At 39.4% G+C, this 21,177-nt stretch overlaps 1 protein-coding gene across 2 annotated transcripts; it reads left to right on the forward strand.

Annotated features, from left to right (window-relative positions):
• Positions 1–366: 366 nt before the first annotated feature.
• Positions 367–14,606, forward strand: LOC128698418 (breast cancer type 2 susceptibility protein homolog). 2 transcript variants are annotated; one of them, XM_070081949.1, is made up of 6 exons: positions 367–1,030; positions 2,175–2,540; positions 2,571–2,585; positions 3,963–4,050; positions 4,473–4,653; positions 9,495–14,606. In XM_070081949.1, exons 1-6 carry the CDS (start codon positions 973–975, stop codon positions 14,298–14,300), a joined length of 5,514 nt encoding a protein of 1,837 aa, XP_069938050.1. In that variant the 5' UTR covers positions 367–972; the 3' UTR covers positions 14,301–14,606. The 2 variants fall into 2 exon arrangements, with proteins under 2 accessions (XP_069938050.1, XP_069938049.1); XM_070081948.1 differs by having other exon boundaries at positions 2,175–2,585.
• The last annotated feature ends 6,571 nt before the right edge of the window (positions 14,607–21,177 follow it).

Below are 21,177 nucleotides of genomic sequence, written 5' to 3' on the forward strand. Positions count from 1 at the left end.
AATCACCGTGAGTGTAAAAAGAGGCATGCCAGTCACATTTCTACTACTGGATGAATAAGGTTTAAGTTTCAATAGGTTATTTTAAGCTGAGTTAGGTTGGGTTTTATTAAGTTACATTCCTTAGATTTGTACAGTGCAAAATGTCCATGACAAAACCAACTTAACATTGGACATTTTTTGGCCAAATTTATGGTCAAACTTAGTTAAGGATTGGATTTCTATAATTACATTAATATTTGCTGGATATGTATAAATAACAAACAGTACATAAGTGCTTAAATAAAGTATAAAGAGAGAGGAGCAAAATGCATGTTTTGATGGATTATCTCATGTTAAATCATCATTTATCGCCAATATACACACCTATTTGCAGTTGCAGGAGTCGATTCTTGGCTCCTTGCCATGCCTCTGCTGGCCACAACTGCAATTAAATGCACAGAAGTCCTGTACTATATACTGTACTTAATATAGTACTGTACTGTACACATAATTTTACAGATATACTTTAATAAACATTAAAAATAAAGGATTTAAAAGTACAATTAACGTAGGGGATATTTGCCCATAATTTTCAGTCTGTTATATTGGGGCTTGTTATATTGAGGGTTTACTGTAACTATTCTTAAAACTGTGTATGCCTATAACTATGTGCTGACTGCATCCAAAATAGTAATTCATAATTTTGTCATTAAAATCAACTGAATTTAACTGATATAATTTTTTTTTATCATATTTTTATGTCTTATGCTGTACCTGTCATACATGTCTGATAAAATGTTTAGAGGGCATTCCCTCTAATTAGTTACCACAAAAAACAAAGCAAAACCCGAACTTAAGAAATATTGGCTAATATTGAGATTAGATACAACTTAGTCATTATTTTTTAAATACTGTACAAGCAACCTATCTATATTTTTTGTTTTATTCTGTTACAGTGAAGTGAAGTGCATAATTCAGGATGTATGTCTAGCCATGGAAACTAATGTGTCACTAGGTGTGTACTCCTGGTACAAGCAGGTGCAGAAAAAGGGTAAGAATAAATTGCATTTTGCATAATGATGAAACCGTTATGCAAGTGCAAAAAATCCTCACTATTAAAATTGCTGAAACGATAGATTGGCTTCTTGGGCATGTGTAGACACAATGGAGATAATATACTATAATTGAAAAAAATTTCCATTTCAAGCTTCAAACACTTAACATTTTGGATTAGAGTTAATTCCCTGGCTTCTTGCACCTACTGTTATGAACATTTAAATTGCTCTGCTTCTTTCATCTACATTAAAGATTATTATTACTTTATTTAAAAATTGGTACATATGTGTTATGCCAGTTATATATTTAACTACTAATGCTGCATAAAATTTAATATCTTATTTTTAAAACTTGTTCCAACCTGTGAAAAACTTACTTAATAAGGTTACTGATGCAGATCACTTGTTAGCAGGAAGATTTATCTGCTTTGTTATTAATGTATATAGTGCTTTTTAATTTTTGTAGCCATAGTATTTACAAGCAGAGCTGTTATTCTGCCTCATCTTATTTTAAAGCTTGATTTAAGCCATACTGTACTGTACTATATTATTTGTTGCATACAATAACAAGAAGTTGATGACTAAGTCATATATGCAGCAGATGGGTATCTTTATTGCCAGATAAAAATTCCCATAAGTTGCACATATGACTTACACTGTGCTATCACCACCCCAGGATGTCACCCACAACAAATAATTAATACCCAGGTACTTGTTTGCTTCTAGGGAAACAGGGGCAACGTGTGTAAAGAATTATGTCCATTTTTTCTGACCACCCCAGGATCAAACTTGGGTCCGTATGTTGTAAGACTGACGTGTTACTACTGAGCTATGAACCACTTGTAACTTGTACAGTTATAAGTTAATTGGACACCATATTATCTTTATTAATTAAGGAAAATTTAATAAGTATTTTCATTTCAAGTTAGGAATGAAGATAACAAGCTCAGTGTAGCTGTTATCTGTAGTATATTAAAAGGCAGATGGATTTTGTTTGTTAGGAGATAAGAAAAGTTCTCCTGATGTAGGTCTTAGCTATATGATAATCTTGTTTGTTTGATCAAAGCCTTTCACAGGTTTACAGTTTTACTCATTGATAATTGCATATCACACATTGAGATGAATATATTCTATTTACAGACCTTGGTGTAACACGAAAAGATTGGCTGCAGTATCTCCGAAAACAAGCTAGGAACAAACAGCAGAAAAATGATACAGGAAGATGCATACAGGATGATGTTGCAGAGAGAGACAAACAAATAGAGGAACTAGGAAAACAGGAAAGCGATAATGAATTTGCACTAGCTGGAGTATACAAACAAAATACACTGCATGTCAGTCCAACATTACAGGAGAGAGTAAAGCAGAGTACCCCACAAAATAGTCAAAAGAGGAAGAATGCCTCACAAAATAACCAAAATGACTTGGAAGTGGAAAAGGAGGAAATTTATGAGAAAAATAAGAAGCCCAGGTATTCATCCACGTTCACACCAATAAGGTCACCATTTTCGATGTTCATGGATCCAGGTGAACATCTTGTGTTACGTAAAGGTAAGATCTTGTGGCTCTACTTTTTTTCTTTTCTTTTTCAGCATATTGGTCATTTCCCATCAATTAAGGAGGATCCAAAGAAGGAAACATTAATACTTTAACTGCTGTGATGTCCAAAATTAAAAGACCCATCAGTGTTGCAATTTAAAAAAACAAAATTATCTTCTAAAATGGTTTAGAATCTATTGCTAAAGGTAATGATAAATAAATGCAAAATTTGATGTAAAACTGTGGATTACGCAGGCAGAAAGCTGGAGGTGGGTAGCACTATGCAATTGTGATATTTGCCCATTTTGATATTCTTTCCATGCGCTTGAACATTTTTCCATATATACCTTTCACTAATTCACTGCAGCACTTATGATAATTTCTTAGTATCTTTAGGGGGGTCACTGTCTCTGCATGATGTTTCACTTAAGCCATTTGCATATGGATAGTACATCGAGTGGAAGATAGGCCGATAGCTTTGGAGATTTCATTAACTTTTTCTTTTGTTTAAAATCTCTTTAAAATATTCAGTTTTATGTCCAAAGCAGTGATCTTCCTCTTTCTCTTGGGCCACCATGACATTCTTTACCAATCAGTGGATATTTGCTACTCATCTTACTATAGCTGAGATTAAATGTTTAGTTGCCTTTAAATGTAGCAGTTTTTGAAATGATAGTACATAAGACACGATAAGTTATTGCACAAGTCCATCTTAAATATAGTAGGCAGTCACAGCAAGTCTTTAGTCTAGCCATTTGGGAGACTTGCCTCACAATTAAGGCCAAACCCTTTCTTGCCTCTGGTCTAAACTGGATCACATTGCAGACCCCTGCAGCACCACCCTCCACATCTTGCCACAATAAATCTCCCTCCACAACATGCTGCTGTACATCTGAATTGTACGCGCTATACTACCAGATGCACAAGGTGATGATGTGTAATTTGTTGAAGGGCGGGAATTTTCCCTTGCTCACAGCTTTTCTTTCGCTTTTTTGTCACTTTTCTAGCTGTTGCCCTCGGTATTAGGGTAATGAATTGATGGTAACTGTAAATATAATATATGTTTGATACTATGCACTTAAATAGTTTTAAAAAGTATCTTACTCTAATAACTGAAATTATATTTGATAAGTATGTACATGATCAGTTATATTTCCGAGAATGGATGATGGGTTGTTGAGATGATTTGACCATCTAGGTGTATAAAGCATTGAGGAAATGTTGGAATGAAGGTGTTGAGAGATGTAGGGGCTTAGGAATTCAGCAGACATAAGAACAGTGTTTGATCAGGGTGAGTAGAGGCGATTAAGTTATGGAAGTTTAACTAGTATAGTATGAGCATAATAATACCTTAATTATTGTGAGTAGCATTACCATATATCATTGCAGGTGACACTGAAACCCCTGATCTGTCTCGTGTATCATCATTATATAGTCCAGCAGTGCCTATCTCAGATATTTATTCACCAGGCAGAAGGTATGTAAAGTATTTATTAAGTCAGTGCAATTGCAATTTAGTAAAATACAGCAATTTTATGTGTTGAACTGCTGTTGCTTGAGTGGGGACTTCTGCACAGTTACTGCAAAACATGTACAGTAAAATTTTAAACTTGTGTCTAGCTTTAGAGGCCTTTGATGCATCACTCAAAATTTTGTTTAGAGACTTATGCATAGGTGTATTACTGTAGATAATAATTAGTTGGACTTGAGTCCTGGAAGTGGGAAGGGTAGTGATAGCTAGACTTGAGTCCTAGAGTTCATCTGTATTCCAGAATCAGCCCCATGGTCTCTCAAGGGAAATAAAACTATGGATAAAGTGTTTTAAACATAATTTCTTTTTTTCATTTAATGATATTTTGCTTTTTTTTATATTAATGTACCTTACATTTTTATTTTTAGCATAGTAAATACTACAGGAGATGTTGTTGCAAGCCTAGGTGGTAATCTAGATGACTCTCTGGTGTCTTGGACAAGTGCCCTTGCTACACCAAGTGCTCAGGCTGGTGGTCCTCCCCAGCAGGTGTCTCCTTCAACTCTGGAGCGGCTCACCCTTCATCCTAGGCAAGGACTCAGACAAAATGTAAGTAGTTACTTGTTACCAAACATATTTATTCATTAATTAAAATAGGCCTAGGCCATATGTTGCTACAGACGTTCATGATTTAATTTCTTTGTTTTAGTGACTTTAATACACTGGCCATCTCCCACTTAGGTAGTGTGGCCCGAAAGAGGAAACACTTTCACTGTCAATCAGTCAATCTCTGTCTTGCCAGAAGCATGCTAACATCACAGTTCAGATGGCATTCTGGACTGAAACATCCCCACCCCAATGTACTTCCCACCTCCAGCTAACCAGTTTCCCTGAGTCACTTCATAAGTATTACTTTACTCATATTTCAGCATCATTTTTTTTTTTTTTAACAAGTCGGCCGTCTCCCACCTAGGCAGGGTGACCCAATAAAGAAAGAAAATCCCCAAAAAGAAAATACTTTCATCATCATTCAACACTTTCACCTCACACATAATCACTGTTTTTGCAGAGGTGCTCAGATACCCTCATCACATTACTCTTTTCTGTGTTCACTTTCAACTTTCTACCTTTACACACACTCCCAAACTCATCCACTAACCTTTGCAATTTTTCTTTAGAATCCTCCATAAGCACAGTATCATCAGCAAAAAGTAACTGTGTCAATTCCCATTTTGTATTTGATTCCCCATAATTTAATCCCACCCCTCTCCCGAACACCCTAGCATTTACTTCTTTTACAACTCCATCTATAAATATATTAAACAACCACGGTGACATTACACATCCCTGTCTAAGACCTACTTTTACCGGGAAGAATTCTCCCTCTCTTCTACACACCCTAACCTGAGCCTCACTATCCTCATAAAAGCTCTTTACAGCATTTAGTAACTTACCACCTATTCCATATACTTGCAACATCTGCTCCCCTATCTACTCTATCATATGCCTTTTCTAAATCAATAAATGCAATAAAAACTTCCCTACCTATATGCTTCAATGTAAACACTTGATCTACACATCCCCTACCCACTCTAAAACCTCCTTTCTCATCTGCAATCCTACATTCTGTCTTGCCTCTAATTCTTTCAGTAATAACCCTACTGTACACTTTTTCCTGGTATACTCAGTAAACTTATTCCTCTATAATTTTTACAATCTCTTTTGTCCCCCTTCCCTTTATATAAAGGGACTATACATGCTCTCCACCGATCCCTAGGTACCTTCCCCTCTTTCATACATTTATTAAACAAAAATACCAACCACTCCAACACTATTTACCCCCCTGCTTTTAACATTTCTGTCATGATCCCATCAGTTCCAGTTGCTTTACCCCCTTTCATGCTATGTAATGCCTCACGCACCTCTCCCACACTCACATCCATCTCTTCTTCACTCCTACAAGATGGTATACCTCCCTGGCCAGTGCATGAAATTACTGCCTCCCTTTCTTCATTAACATTTAAAAGTTCCTCAAAATATTCTTGCCATCTTCCCAATACCTCCATCTACCCATCTACTAAGTCTCCTACTCTGTTTTTAACTGACATATCCATTTGTTCCCTAGGCTTTCTTAACTTGTTTAACTTGCTCCAAAATTTTTTCTTATTTTCATTAAAATTTCTTGACAGTGCCTCTCCCAGTCTATCATCTGCTCTCCTTTTGCACTCTCACCACTCTCTTCACCTTTCTTTTACTCTCCATATACTCTACTCTTCGTATAACACTTCTGCTTTGTAAAAACCTCTCATAAGCTACCTTTTTCTCTTTTATCACACCCTTTACTTCATCATTCCACCAATCACTCCTCTTTCCTCCTGCCCCCACCCTCCTATAACCACAAACTTCTGCCCCACATTCTAATACTGCATTTTTAAAACTATGCCAACCCTCTTCAACCCTTCCCCCCCCATTACTCATACTTGCACCAGCCCACCTTTCTGCCAATAGTTGCTTATATTTTATTTTATTATCACACTGGCCGATTCCCACCAAGGCAGGGTGGCCCGAAAAAGAAAAACTTTCACCATCATTCACTCCATCACTGTCTTGCCAGAAGGGTGCTTTACACTACAGTTTTTAAACTGCAACATTAACACCCCTCCTTCAGAGTGCAGGCACTGTACTTCCCATCTCCAGGACTCAAGTCCGGCCTGCCGGTTTCCCTGAACCCCTTCATAAATGTTACTTTGCTCACACTCCAACAGCACGTCAAGTATTAAAAACCATTTGTCTCCATTCACTCCTATCAAACACGCTCACGCATGCCTGCTGGAAATCCAAGCCCCTCGCACACAAAACCTCCTTTACCCCCTCTCTCCAACCTTTCCTAGGCCGACCCCTACCCCGCCTTCCTTCCACTACAGACTGATACACTCTTGAAGTCATTCTGTTTCGCTCCATTCTCTCTACATGTCCGAACCACCTCAACAACCCTTCCTCAGCCCTCTGGACAACAGTTTTGGTAATCCCGCACCTCCTCCTAACTTCCAAACTACGAATTCTCTGCATTATATTCACACCACACATTGCCCTCAGACATGACATCTCCACTGCCTCCAGCCTTCTCCTCGCTGCAACATTCATCACCCATGCTTCACACCCATATAAGAGCGTTGGTAAAACTATACTCTCATACATTCCCCTCTTTGCCTCCAAGGACAAAGTTCTTTGTCTCCACAGACTCCTAAGTGCACCACTCACTCTTTTCCCCTCATCAATTCTATGATTCACCTCATCTTTCATAGACTCATCCGCTGACACGTCCACTCCCAAATATCTGAATACATTCACCTCCTCCATACTCTCTCCCTCCAATCTGATATTCAATCTTTCATCACCTAATCTTTTTGTTATCCTCATAACCTTACTCTTTCCTGTATTTACCTTTAATTTTCTTCTTTTGCACACCCTTCCAAATTCATCCACCAATCTCTGCAACTTCTCTTCAGAATCTCCCAAGAGCACAGTGTCATCAGCAAAGAGCAACTGTGACAACTCCCACTTTATGTGTGAATCTTTATCTTTTAACTCCACGCCTCTTGCCAAGACCCTCGCATTTACTTCTCTTACAACCCCATCTATAAATATATTAAACAACCACGGTGACATCACACATCCTTGTCTAAGGCCTACTTTTACTGGGAAATAATTTCCCTCTTTCCTACATACTCTAACTTGAGCCTCACTATCCTCGTAAAAACTCTTCACTGCTTTCAGTAACCTACCTCCTACACCATACACTTGCAACATCTGCCACATTGCCCCCCTATCCACCCTGTCATGCGCCTTTTCCAAATCCATAAATGCTCACCCTTATATCTCTTGTCCTTCATATTGCAACTGTATCTACCTCCTCTTTTTTAATCAGTTCGTGATTTATAGTTTCTGGGTTTTTGGGGATCTCTACGAATATATTTTTCTTGAATTTGGAAGTAGCTCTGTACTCTGTTTTGGACACTCAGAATGCCTTTAGATTTGAATATGGGAAAAAATAGATTTTCTTTTTTCTCAACTAATCAGCCATTTCCCACTGAGGCAGTGTGGGGTAAAAAGAAAAACGAAAGTTTTTCTTTTTAAATTTGTTAATAATATTAGATCTTTCTTTCTTTCAACAAACCTGCCGTATCCCACCAAGGCAGGGTGGCCCAAAAAGAAAAACGAAAGTTTCTCTCTTTAAATTTAGTAATTTATACAGGAGAAGGGGTTCCTAGCCCCTTGCTCCCGGCATTTTAGTTGCCTCTTACAACACGCATGGCTTACGGAGGAAGAATTCTGTTCCACTTCCTCATGGAGATAAGAGGAAATGAACAAGAACAAGAACTAGAAAGAAAATAGAAGAAAACCCAGAGGGGTGTGTATATATATATGCTTGCACATGTATGCAGTTTGGAGGGATATGTTGTGTATCTCTATACATATATGCTTCTAAACTGTTATATTCTGAGCACCTCTGCAAAAGCAGTGATAATGTGTGAGTGTGGTGAAAGTGTTGAATGATGATGAAAGTATATATGCTTGCACATGTATGTGTAGTGTGACCTAAATGTAAGTAGAAGTAGCAAGATGTACCTGAAATCTTGCATGTTTATTAGACAAAAAAGACACCAGCAATCCTACCATCATGTAAAACAATTACAGGTTTCCGTTTTACACTCACTTGGTAGGACTGTAGTACCTCCCTGGGTGGTTACTGTCTACCAACCTACTTCCTACAATGTTAGATCTTCTTCTTCTTTCAACACACCGGCCGTATCCCACCAAGGCAGGGTGGCCCAAAAAGAAAAACGAAAGTTTCTATCTTTAAATTTAGTAATTTATACAGGAGAAGGGGTTACTAGCCCCTTGCTCCCAGCATTTTAGTCACCTCTTATGACACGCCTGGCTTACGGAGGAAGAATTCTGTTCCACTTCTCCATGGAGATAAGAGGAAATAAACAAGAACAAGAACTAGAAAGAAAATAGAAGAAAACCCAGAGGGGTATGTATATATATGCTTGTATATGTATGTGTAGTGTGACCTAAGTGTAAGTAGAAGTAGCAAGACGTACCTAAAATCTTGCATGTTTATGAGACAGAAAAATGGACACCAGCAATCCTACCATCATGGAAAACAATTACAGGCTTTCGTTTTACACTCACTTGGCAGGATGGTAGTACCTCCCTGGGCGGTTGCTGTCTACCAACCTACTACCTAGGAATATTAGATCTATAGGTGTATAATTAATATGTGCTAATTTAGCCTTTTCCGGTATAAAAATAGTTAGTGTCTCATAGTATATTGATTAAGGTTCTTACATTATTAGGTTGTTAATGTTTCATATTAGATAATGACTTTGTAAATAGGTTTTTTATTATTGTATATTTGATTGTAATCTGTAACATACTTGCAGGTGATGGTTCGTTCACTGTTCAGTCCGTGTACAGCAGCAGTCAATAGTCCTTCCACAAGTGATGAGTATAATCCTAGTCTTGGTATCATCAAATGTCTCTCTCCTATACCTGTGTTCATTAACAGGTTGACTGACACATTAACTAAGAAGGTAGATAATGAAAGTAAAGAGAAGCTTCTGGATAGTGAAACACAAGGTTTCAATGTAATCCTTGATAGAAGTGATATGGAATCTGTAGAAGATGATAACTATCAAAAAGCCAGTTGTACTGAAGATAAAATAAGGGACAAAATACCTTGTGAAATGGATAATAAATACCCCCTGGACACTACACCAGAAGTTGGAAAAATATGTAATGCTAAAAGGCCTGAGAGAACAAGTACACCAGTGTCAGTAACACCACAGTCAAAAACCTCTTTATTGCCTCGGCATTTGGTACTTTCTGATGATTTACCAGAACTTTTAGAGCACTATGAGAAGGCTCAGATAACTCAAGTGATGCAGACCCCTGAGAGAAATGTGAACGTAATAGAGCGTGAGCACACTGATGACCTGGGTATGTTGGGGGAGTTGGATGCTGCAGAAGATTCAGGTAAACTAAGTCAGAAGCCATTTGATCTGATTTGTTCACCTGTTAAAAAGGTGAATTGTAGGAAGAGTGTTGAGGTCATAAATAGTGATGCAAGACAGAAGCTTTTGAAAGACCTAAATGCTTCTAATACCCAAAAGGTAAAAATTGTGAACAGTGATACAAATATAAAGAATCCAGATGGTGAGGAACAGCTCTTCAGTACTAGAAATATAAAAGAAATAAGGAATCCAGAGCCAGGTTTGAATAACAGAGATAATAAAAATGTAAATCATCCTCTAAATATTGATAATCCCACCAGCAAAAAATCTCCACCACAACAAAATGAAAATGAGAGAAATAGATCAAGTACAAAAATTATAAATGAAAAGGCAGAGAAAAAAGTCAGTGAATTAAAGGAAAATTGTATGGCAAAAAATAAATGTACAGATAACGAACAGTTCATCTCAGAATTGAAAGCAGCACCTGAAAAATCTGGGCTGTCTATTACAGTACACACGTCCCACGGATCACTTTCATCACCTCTATTTAAAAAAATACCTAGCAATTATCCTGACTCAAATCATGCATGTACTCTCAGTGATTCAACTGAAAGTGTAACAGAAACATTACCAATGCCTTCAGAACCCTTACAGACTAAAAGCATTTTGAATAAATTTGCTTTACGTAAGAAAAAATATTCCGGGAAGTTTTCGTATCCTTCAAAATCAGAAGAAAGTTATGAGAAACTGAAAATGAAATACACAGAAACAATTGGGCTGATTGGAAGGACTAAAAACTCATTGTTAGAATCTGAAATGCCAACTTCTAAAACAGTCAAATCTAATACAGGAAAGTCACCACTAAAACTTTTGACTGACATTCATAATATTGCTAATAAACAGCAGAATTTCCTTTCTCTTACAAGCCTTGAGAAAGATGCAAGATTTGAAACTAATGTTATTCCTTTATTAAACGAGAAGACGTATTCTCATTTAGGCAAGGAAAAAGAGAATTCATCAAGTTCTGGAAACCAAGAGGTGCCTCTAAACCAGGAAAAAGTTGAAAACCAGCAAAGTAGTTCAAGAATATTGTCTGTTACCTCACTGGGTGCCAGGAATGCTGTAAGTAATAAATCTGTGCTTAAATTGGATCACTCATTTGAGGAACCATGTGAAAAATTCATAGAGGAAAGATTCACCAAAAATACAGACCTTACCATTAACATTCATGATACTAACAAAATCTCTGAAGATTTGACTAAAATGTTTGATGATAAACAGAAGAAGGGCGAAGAAACTCGTACGCTCATTTCTGAGCTTCAGGTTGTGCCTCAGAGAGAGCTAACTAAAGAGTGCGCTTCACCTGTTTCATCACATAATGATGTGCATCTAAAGAATGATCACCTGATTTCACAGCAGGTTTTAATGCAGGTAGGGTCTAGTCAGATCATGGATGACAGCCTTAATGATGTTTACTTTTCAGAGTTAGACATAAACTCGTGTGTTCCAGTAATGGGTGACAGAGATACCAGGAAGACTGATAAAACAAAACATTCCTGTGAAGCCAGCCTTCAAGTTATTGGTGCTACAAGTAGCAAATGTACTGTAGAGAGTGGTGAGAGGCATGTAAATGATGGCTGGGATAAAAAGATGTCTGGTTTTTATACTGGCCAAGGAAAGCAAATGAAACTGAGCAAAGAAGCCTTGGAGCATGCAAAGGAGTTGTTGGAGGAGTCTTCATGTGATAAATCATCAAAAGATGTTTTTAGAACCCCTAACAATGAATATATTCCTTGTGACTCCCTTGATAGAGTGAATGCAAATGATGAGAATCATCAGGTCATAGCTTTACAATCCATGAACACAAACTTTCCTGTAGTATGTGGCTTCATGACTGCTAGAGGTTCAAGAGTGACAGTCAACCCAGCAGCCTTGGAGAAAGCAAAGAATTTGTGGAAAGAGGAAAATTGTGCTACAGTGTTTAATGCAGAGAATGTTGAAGTAAATGTTACAGAATATTCCAAATGTTTAAACCAAACCTTAAGAAATGTTTCAGAAAGTGTGTATGATGGCTTGACAAGGGATAGAGGTATTATACAAGTTCAAAATGAATCTTTGCCAAGTAGGTCTTTTGAAGTTTGCCCTGACAAATCTAAAGATAATTTAGATTCTAAAATATCAGATGCAGTAAGAAATAATATCCATCACTCTAGCCCTTTAGTTAATAAAAATGAGCCTATTAGTGCACTTAATGAAAAATTAAGTAAGGGTGAATTTCAAGGCTTTTCTACTGCTTCAGGATATAAAGTTAATATTAGCAGTGAGGCTTTAAAGAAGGCTCAGTTACTGTGGGAGGAAAATAATAGGGATGATGATCATGAAGAAAATCATCTTACTATAAACAGAGATAGGAATCCTAGACACAGAAGTAATCTACACGACTTATTGAAGTTACAAGAATGTGGCAAAATTTGTTGTACTAAGCCTACTGTCAGAATTGAGAAGCAGATTTCAGTGTGTTCAGAAGGAAATTTAAATGTGAAAGGAGGAACTGGGAAAAGTGGGTATAATAGCACTTCACCCAAGTTCAAAAACAGTGAAGGTCAAGATACAAAATTTGGCAGTTGTTTATTAGAAGCTGAAAATTTGAGCTGTGTGTACTCTGATCTAGTTGATGATGTTGTGTTAGAAAAAAGCATAAGAAGCAATATGAAGCCCAAATTAAAAAATGACAGTTCTCCAGTGTCTCATTCAGATCAAGACTGTGTTGCATGTATTTCACATGAAGCTACTAACACAGATCATGTTAATGACTCTGATGAAAGACACCAACAAACAGAAGAGAAAAATTTACCCAGTTTTAAAACAGCAGGTGGAAGAAGAATATCAGTAAATGAAACAGCTCTTGTTAGAGCCAATAAACTCTGGGATGAAAGTAACCGTAATGAAATAGGAGCTGGTAATGTTATTCTCTATCCAGATGAGAAAACAGAATTAATTTTAAGCAGCAGAAATGAAACCTTGGGAAAGGAGGCAAACGTTTCTGCTAACCAAGCAGAGGAAAACACACATGATTTGAATAACACCAGTGCAGTTGGGAATGCCATGTCATCGCTAACAAAACAGATAAATAAACCACTTAATAACACTTGGGATGAACCTGAACCATTTGGATTTTCTAAACCAGAATGTACTAAAATTAGTCTCAATTCAGATCCATTATATGCAGTTCCAAGTTTTGCAACCGGCCGAGGTAAGCAAGTTCTTGTAAGCAAGGAAGCTCTTTGTAAAGCTAAACAAATTCTTAGTGAAGAAGTGCTAGCATCTGATGTGAGAGAAGTGAGTATTTTCACACAGGAATTTACCTGTAGTAAGAAATCCATAATGAAATTTGAAGGCTTTTCAACAGCTGGTGGTAACAAAATGCATGTTAGCCAAAGTGCTTTAATAAAGGCTCAGAAATTTCTGACAGAGGAGAATGTTGATGAAAAGCAGATAAATATTGAGTCAAAAAAGGAAACATCAAGTAATAAATGTAACATTAAAAATTACAGTGTACCATCAGCTGGTATAATTGGGCATTTAGTCTTGGGTAATAAAGTTGAGTCCAGCAATAGTGCCTATAGGGAAACAGAAACTATTCCACCTCTCTTGGCTCACTTTAGTGAAAGCAGAGAAATTCGGGGAACTGGAAAGCATATTATGGAAGAAAATGTTTTAAGTGATACACCCCAAGATCATACCCTGGAAGCAAGTGTCGTAAACATATTAGTTAATGAAACAAGGAAGACAGACGAAAATAATGATGCTTCTAAAGGAACAAGACAAAATCTCTCGGGAAAGACAAAGTTAAGCTCATCTGCGGAAACACCTGACCTACAACTGCTGATAGAAAATAAAATTAAAAATGATTTTGGTAAAGACACTCCCAACATCTTGAAGGTGTTAAAAGAAACAAACTGTAGAACAGAAAATGGTACAGAAGAAAGCAGTGATACACCATTTATTAATGCTGAAATGAATGGATCTTCATGTATAAATAAGAGCATTTCAAGAACTCCCGAGTCTTATGGAATAAGGAATAAATTTGTTGACACAGGAGAAACAAAAGATTACACACAAACAAGTTCCTCTACTACATTAGTTTCACAGAAACCAAACTGGAAAGATAGAACTAATTATGTTGATGATCAGTCAGTAGTTAATAAGAACACACCAGCTCAGCAACACTCTTAAGTCTTCTATATCACCACCATTAAATAAAAGAATTACAGTTGCAACCCATTGTGTTTTAACCCTTTCAGGGTCCAAGGCCAAAATCTGAAGTGGTGCTCCAGTGTCCAAGAAATTTTGAAAAAAAAAAAATTATTTTTTCTTACAGAATTAAAGAGCATATTTTTGTGAAGGTAATAAAACAAAAAAAATAAAAATCTGATCAGTTCTTTTACCGAGATACAGTGCCAAGAAGTTTGTAAAAAATTATGTGGTGGCGGCAACATCGACGAATTCCACATACACGCATTACATTATTTTGTGGTTTTAGTTGTTTTTTCTTTTCTTTTCCAATTTTTTTCTATTCTATAACATTTGGGGCCTGAGAGACCAATACTGTATATAATGTATATATATATAAACTCACTGTATTGAACACAATAACCGCACTAAAGTTATTATCATATTATTGTTTACCACTGTTGTTTATTACAATAAACATGCACAAATATTGTATAATACTAATGTTCTATCATATATTTACATATTTACAATCACTGGACATGGTTTTAGAACTGCTGGAGCTTGTGGAACTCCTTGAAACAAGGCACCATGCACAGAGGCACCTTACATTCCTCACACATAAACCGAGTGTCTTTGCATCTTTGTTGCCATCGTTTTGTTTGTGCACAGACAATGCATCTCTTCTGAGCAAATTTCTTCTGAGTTGAAGGAAGCTGTATTATGAAATGATCACCTTCTCTCCTCAAACGCTTGGGTATATTGTGATGAATTCGAGGACCATGTTGTATTGCAGGTGTTGTTACCTGGTACTTCATTATGAGTTGTCTGACAACAGACAAACAAAATTCACCATACGGTGGTCTGTTACCAGTCTTTATTTGGTACATATTATATGCATTCAGCATTGAAAAGTCCATGAGATGGAAGAAAAGTTTCATGTACCACTTGTAACTCTTACGAACACAGTCAACAAAACCAATCTGCATGTCACACTTGTCGACCAAGTGCATGTTTTGTGTATAATCAATCACTGACACTGGTTTTCGAATACGTTCATTAGTCACTCGATCAACTTTGCCACTGTCTTGCATTTCATTACGGTGAATGGTTGTCAACAATGTGACATCTCGTTTGTCATGCCACCGTAATGCCATGATGTCATTGGCAGTAAACACCTGCACGTCATCACCACGAACACCTGCGTTGAGCCTGGGCATATGTTTACGATTAGAACGCACTGTGCCACACACATCTGTCTTGTTCACTCGCATGAAATCACTGAGTAATGGGCTTGTGTACCAGTTATCGGTATATAATGTATGGCCCTTACCAAGATAAGGTGCCATCATGTTTCTCACTACGTCACCTGAGATACCCAATAACATCTTGGTATCTTTCAATGTTTTACTACCCGTGTATACAACAATATCCAACACCAGGCCACTGTCACAATCACAGAGTACAAACAATTTTATACCAAAGCGGTTCCTCTTGCTCGGTATATACTGCTTGAATGACAGTCTACCTTTGAACAAAATCAAAGACTCGTCAATTACAAGATTCTTGAATGGATAAAAGTATATCCTGAACTTTTGTTTGAGATACATGAAAACATTTCTAATCTTGTATAACCTGTCACTTCTGTCAGGCCTGGTTTTGTCAGAGAAGTGCAACATACGTAACAGTAAGATAAACCTGTTCACTGGTATTATTTCACTGAAGGATGGGGTACAAATTAGCCGATCTGTGGACCAGTATGCTTTTATATTATGCTTATAGACGTGAGGCATAAGCATTATTGTTGCAAAAAGCAAATACATTTCTGCAACAGTCGTCTCTTTCCACCTGTGTAGTCTTGACTGTGGTGATAAGATCGTATTTGCCATGGTGTACTGAAAATACTTATTACTTTCCCTGGCAATAATTTCCATCAATGGCTGGTCAAAGAATAATTCAAAGAATTCCAGTTCATTGGCCGTGGTTCCAAGGGGACAGGTAGGTAGAATTCCACTTTGAGAGTCATCAAAGTGGTGAGGGCTGGGAACAAAATTGGGATTTTGCTGCCAATCCCAGATACAGTTTGCTGGTGGATACTGGACATCATAGGCTGGTTGTACGGGTGGTTGTGGTTGTGGCGGGCTGGTGGTTGACGCTCCGCTTTGTCCTTGAACTGACGAGTCAGCAGCGTGGGTCCCCGCGTGGCACAGTGAGTCACGCATGGCGGTGCCACTACCACCACCAGCACCACTAACACCATCCACTGATGCCTGTGGCCCATCCATGCCAAGTGTAGCCACATCATCCTCACTATCACTACCTAAAACGGGTGTAGGGCCACGGGATGTACTCCGGGATGTACTCCGGGATGTACTCTGTCCCCTGGGCACAGCATAGGGTACACTACCCGAGCGCATGCGGCGGCGAACATACCGACGCTTCACTGGTGAATATGTTTCCTCACTATCACTACTCGAATGATCGTCGAGCGCAATAAAATCACAATCCACGTCAGAATCATCGTCATTACTGAAGTCAGGGGCCTGGCCACGGGAAAATATTAGTTTTCTCTTACGTTTAGGAACACCCGACCGTGAGTCACGAGTGCCCACACCAGAGGTAGAAGGTCGAGGATCGTCGGGGTTTTCTGCACTATTATCGATATCCTGGTCATTATTTTCGGTCACTAACTTATCAAAGCCGTAGAATTCGTCTTCATTTCCACTTCCATCAGTGTCAGAACTATCAGACAGGAAGAGGAGAGTCCCAATTTTCCGGGGAGTGAGAGCTGACTTGCGACGAGGCATGGTGAACAAGGGTGAATGAGCCGGCGTTCCCACAATGCTATGCAGGCGCCTAGATTTTTTGTTTACGGCGCACACCCACGGCGCAGACCCATTCTCTCACATGTAGGCCTATGAGCGCTTTCGCGCTAAATTTGACGGCGCTAGAATTTTGGCGTAGATCTACGTTTTGGACACTCACCGAAAAGCCGTAGATCTACAGGACGGACCCTGAAAGGGTTAAAGGTAAGTGTTGATTTCCCATGGATATGATGGGAAAATCCTATTTTCTAAATTATTCATATGTAAGTGAAATCTTTTCTTTGAGATCCTTCCAGAGACAAAACAAATGTGGTGATTCCACATGTCTCTTCCCAATTTTTTTTTTAACTCAATGGCTTTCTCCCACCAAGGCAGGGTGACCCAAAGAAGAAAACACATTCACCATCATTTATTCTATCAGTATCTTTCCAGAAGTGTGCTGCCATCACAATCAAATTATCTTCTAACTGCAACATCCCCACTCCATTTTCAGATTTCAGGCATTGCCCTTACTTCCTCCAGGACTTCAGTGGCAAATTGGTTTCCCAGAATCCTACTTCAAAGTTACCTGGCTTACACTCCTACAGCACATTCATTAAAAACCACTTCTCTCCACACAAGCCTAATAGGTGCTCAAGCCCATGAATCTCAAAACCTCTTTAACCCCCCCTTTCCTTGTTTTTTTTTTTTAACAAGTCAGCCATCTCCCACCGAGGCAGGGTGATCCAAAAAGAAAGGAAATCCCCAAAAAGAAAATACTTTCATCATTCAACACTTTCACCTCACTCACACATAATCACTGTTTTTGCAGAGGTGCTCAGAACACAACTATTATGTGTATGAATTTCTGGTCAGCCCTTCAAATTACACTGAGCCCTTCAAAATTTATTGTTGCTTCCCCCTCCACTCTGTGTGTGGGTGTGTGGGTAAGTGTGTGTTAGTTACCATTTTGTACTGTACTAGGCACATGTCGAGTAGACACTAGGCCTGTTATATATGCAAGCATATGTGTGTGTGTGTGTCCGTGTGTGTCCGTGTTAGTCATTCTAAATAAAGTTTGCTCAAGTCAACCTTAATGTGTGTGTGTGTGGGGGGGGGACGGGTTGTGTGTGGTTGTGTGTGTGTGGTGTGTGTGTGTGTGTGTGTGTGTGTGTGTGTGTGTGTGTGTGTGTGTGTGTGTACTCACCTATTTGTACTCACCTATTTGTGGTTGCAGGGGTCGAGTCCTAGCTCCTGGCCCCGCCTCTTCACCGGTTGCTACTAGGCCCTCTCTCTCCCCGCTCCATGAGCTTTATCAAACCTCGTCTTAAAACTGTGTATGGTTCCTGCCTCCACTACGTCATTTTCTAGGCTATTCCACTGCCTTACAACTCTATGACTGAAGAAATACTTCCTACTATCTCTCTGACTCATTTGTGTCTTCAACTTCCAATTGTGGCCTCTTGTTTCTGTGTCCCCTCCCTGGAACATCCTGTCTTTGTCCACCTTGTCTATTCCACGCAGTATTTTATATGTCTTCATGTCTCCCCTGACCCTCCTGTCCTCCAGTGTCGTCAGGCCGATTTCCCTTAATCTTTCTTCATAGGACATTCCCCTTAGCCCTGGAACTAACCTTGTCGCAAACCTTTGTACTTTCTCTAGTTTCTTGATGTGCTTTATCAAGTGCGGGTTCCAAACAGGTGCTGCATACTCCAGTATGGGCCTGACATACACGGTGTACAGTGTCTTGAATGATTCCTTACTAAGGTATCGGAATGCTGTTCTCAGGTTTGCCAGGCGCCCATGTGCTGCAGCAGTTATCTGATTGATGTGTGCTTCCGGAGACATGCTCGGTGTTATACTCACCCCTAGATCTTTCTCCTTGAGTGAGGTTTGCAGTCTTTGGCCACCTAGCCTATACTCTGTCTGTGGTCTTCTGTGCCCTTCCCCTATCTTCATGACTTTGCATTTGGCAGGATTAAATTCGAGAAGCCATTTGCTGGACCAGGTGTCCAGTCTGTCCAGGTCTCTTTGAAGTCCTGCCTGGTCCTCATCAGATTTAATTCTCCTCATTAACTTCACATCATCTGCAAACAGGGACACTTCTGAGTCTAACCCTTCCGTCATGTCGTTCACATATACCAAAAATAGCACTGGTCCTAGGACCGACCCCTGTGGGACCCCGCTCGTCACAGGTGCCCACTGTGATACATCATTACGTACCATGACTCATTGTTGCCTCCCTGTCAGGTATTCTCTGATCCATTGCAGTGCCCTTCCTGTTATATGCGCCTGATGCTCTAGCTTCTGCACTAATCTCTTGTGAGGAACTGTGTCAAAGGCCTTCTTGCAGTCCAAGAAGATGCAATCAACCCACCCCTCTCTCTCTTGTCTTACTTCTGTTATTTTATCATAAAACTCCAGAAGGTTTGTAACACAGGATTTGCCTTCCGTGAATCCGTGCTGGTTGGCATTTATACTCCTGTTCTGTTCCAGGTGCTCCACCACTCTCCTCCTGATAATCTTCTCCATAATTTTGCATACTATACACGTCAATGACACAGGTCTATAGTTTAGTGCCTCTTTTCTGTCTCCTTTTTTAAAAATGGGAACTACATTTGCCGTCTTCCATACCTCAGGTAGTTGCCCAGTTTCCAGGGATGTGTTGAAGATTGTGGTAAGTGGCACGCACAACATATCTGCTCCCTCTCTAAGGACCCACGGGGAGATGTTGTCCGGTCCCATTGCCTTTGAGGTATCGATGTCCCTTAGCAGTTTCTTCACCTCCTCCTCATCTGTATGTATGTCGTCCAACACTTGTTGGTGTATTCCTTGCTGGTGTCCCCATCTGGTCTGTCCCCCCAGAGTCCTTCCTGTCTCTACTGTAAATACTTCCTTAAATCTCGTGTTGAGCTCCTCACATACCTCTTGATCGTTTCTTGTGAGTTCTCCACCTTCTTTCCTCAGCCTTATCACCTGGTCCTTGACTGTTGTCTTCCTCCTAATGTGGCTGTACAGCAGTTTCGGCTCAGATTTGACTTTCGATGCTATGTCGTTTTCATACTGTCGCTGGGCCTCCCTCCTTATCTGTGCATACTCGTTTCTGGCTCTTCTACTAATCTCCTTGTTTTCCTGGGTCCTATGCCTCCTGTACCTTTTCCATTCTCTGTTGCACTTAGTTTTTGCCTCCCTACACCTTCGGGTAAACCAAGGACTCGTTTTGGTCTTCCTATTATTTCTGTTTCCCTTGGGAACAAAACTTTCCTCTGCCTCCTTGCACTTTGTTGCCACATATTCCATCATCTCATTTACTGATTTTCCTACCATTTCTCTGTCCCACTGAACCTCCTGCAGGAAGTTTCTCATACCTGTGTAGTCCCCCCTTTTATAGTTTGGCCTGTCCCCTTCAGTTCCTGTTACCTTCTCCACTTGTAACTCTACTATATAGTCAAAACTCAGAACCACATGATCGCTAGCTCCAAGGGGCCTCTCGTAAGTGATGTCCTCAATGTCTGAACTGCTCAGGGTGAACACAAGATCCAGTCTTGCTGGCTCATCCTCCCCTCTCTCTCTGGTTGTGTCCCTGACATGTTGATGCATGAGGTTTTCAAGTACCACATCCATCATCTTGGCTCTCCATGTTTCGGGACCCCCATGTGGCTCCAGGTTTTCCCAGTCGATCTCCCTGTGGTTGAAATCGCCCATTACCAGTAACTTTGCTCTGCTCGAGTGAGCTCTTCTTGCCACCTCAGCCAGTGTGTCCACCATCACCCTGTTGTTTTCTTCGTGCTCCTCTCTTGGCCTCCTGCAGTTCTGTGGTGGGTTATACATCACTCCAATGACTACTTTATGTTCTCCGGACTGAATTGTACCTACAATGTAGTCTCTTTCTCCAATCATGTCCATGCCTTCCATTTCCTCAAATCCCCATCGGTGTTTTATGAGCAGTGCAACCCCTCCTCCCCCTCTACTCCTTCTATCTTTCCTCAGGATCTGATATCCTGTTGGGAAGATTGTGTCTGTTATTGTCTCAGCGAGTTTTGTTTCTGTGACTGCTATGATGTCTGGGGATTTTT

The sequence above is a fragment of the Cherax quadricarinatus genome, unplaced genomic scaffold (genome assembly GCF_038502225.1).
Source record: "Cherax quadricarinatus isolate ZL_2023a unplaced genomic scaffold, ASM3850222v1 Contig5264, whole genome shotgun sequence".
Classification (NCBI taxonomy): domain Eukaryota; kingdom Metazoa; phylum Arthropoda; class Malacostraca; order Decapoda; family Parastacidae; genus Cherax; species Cherax quadricarinatus.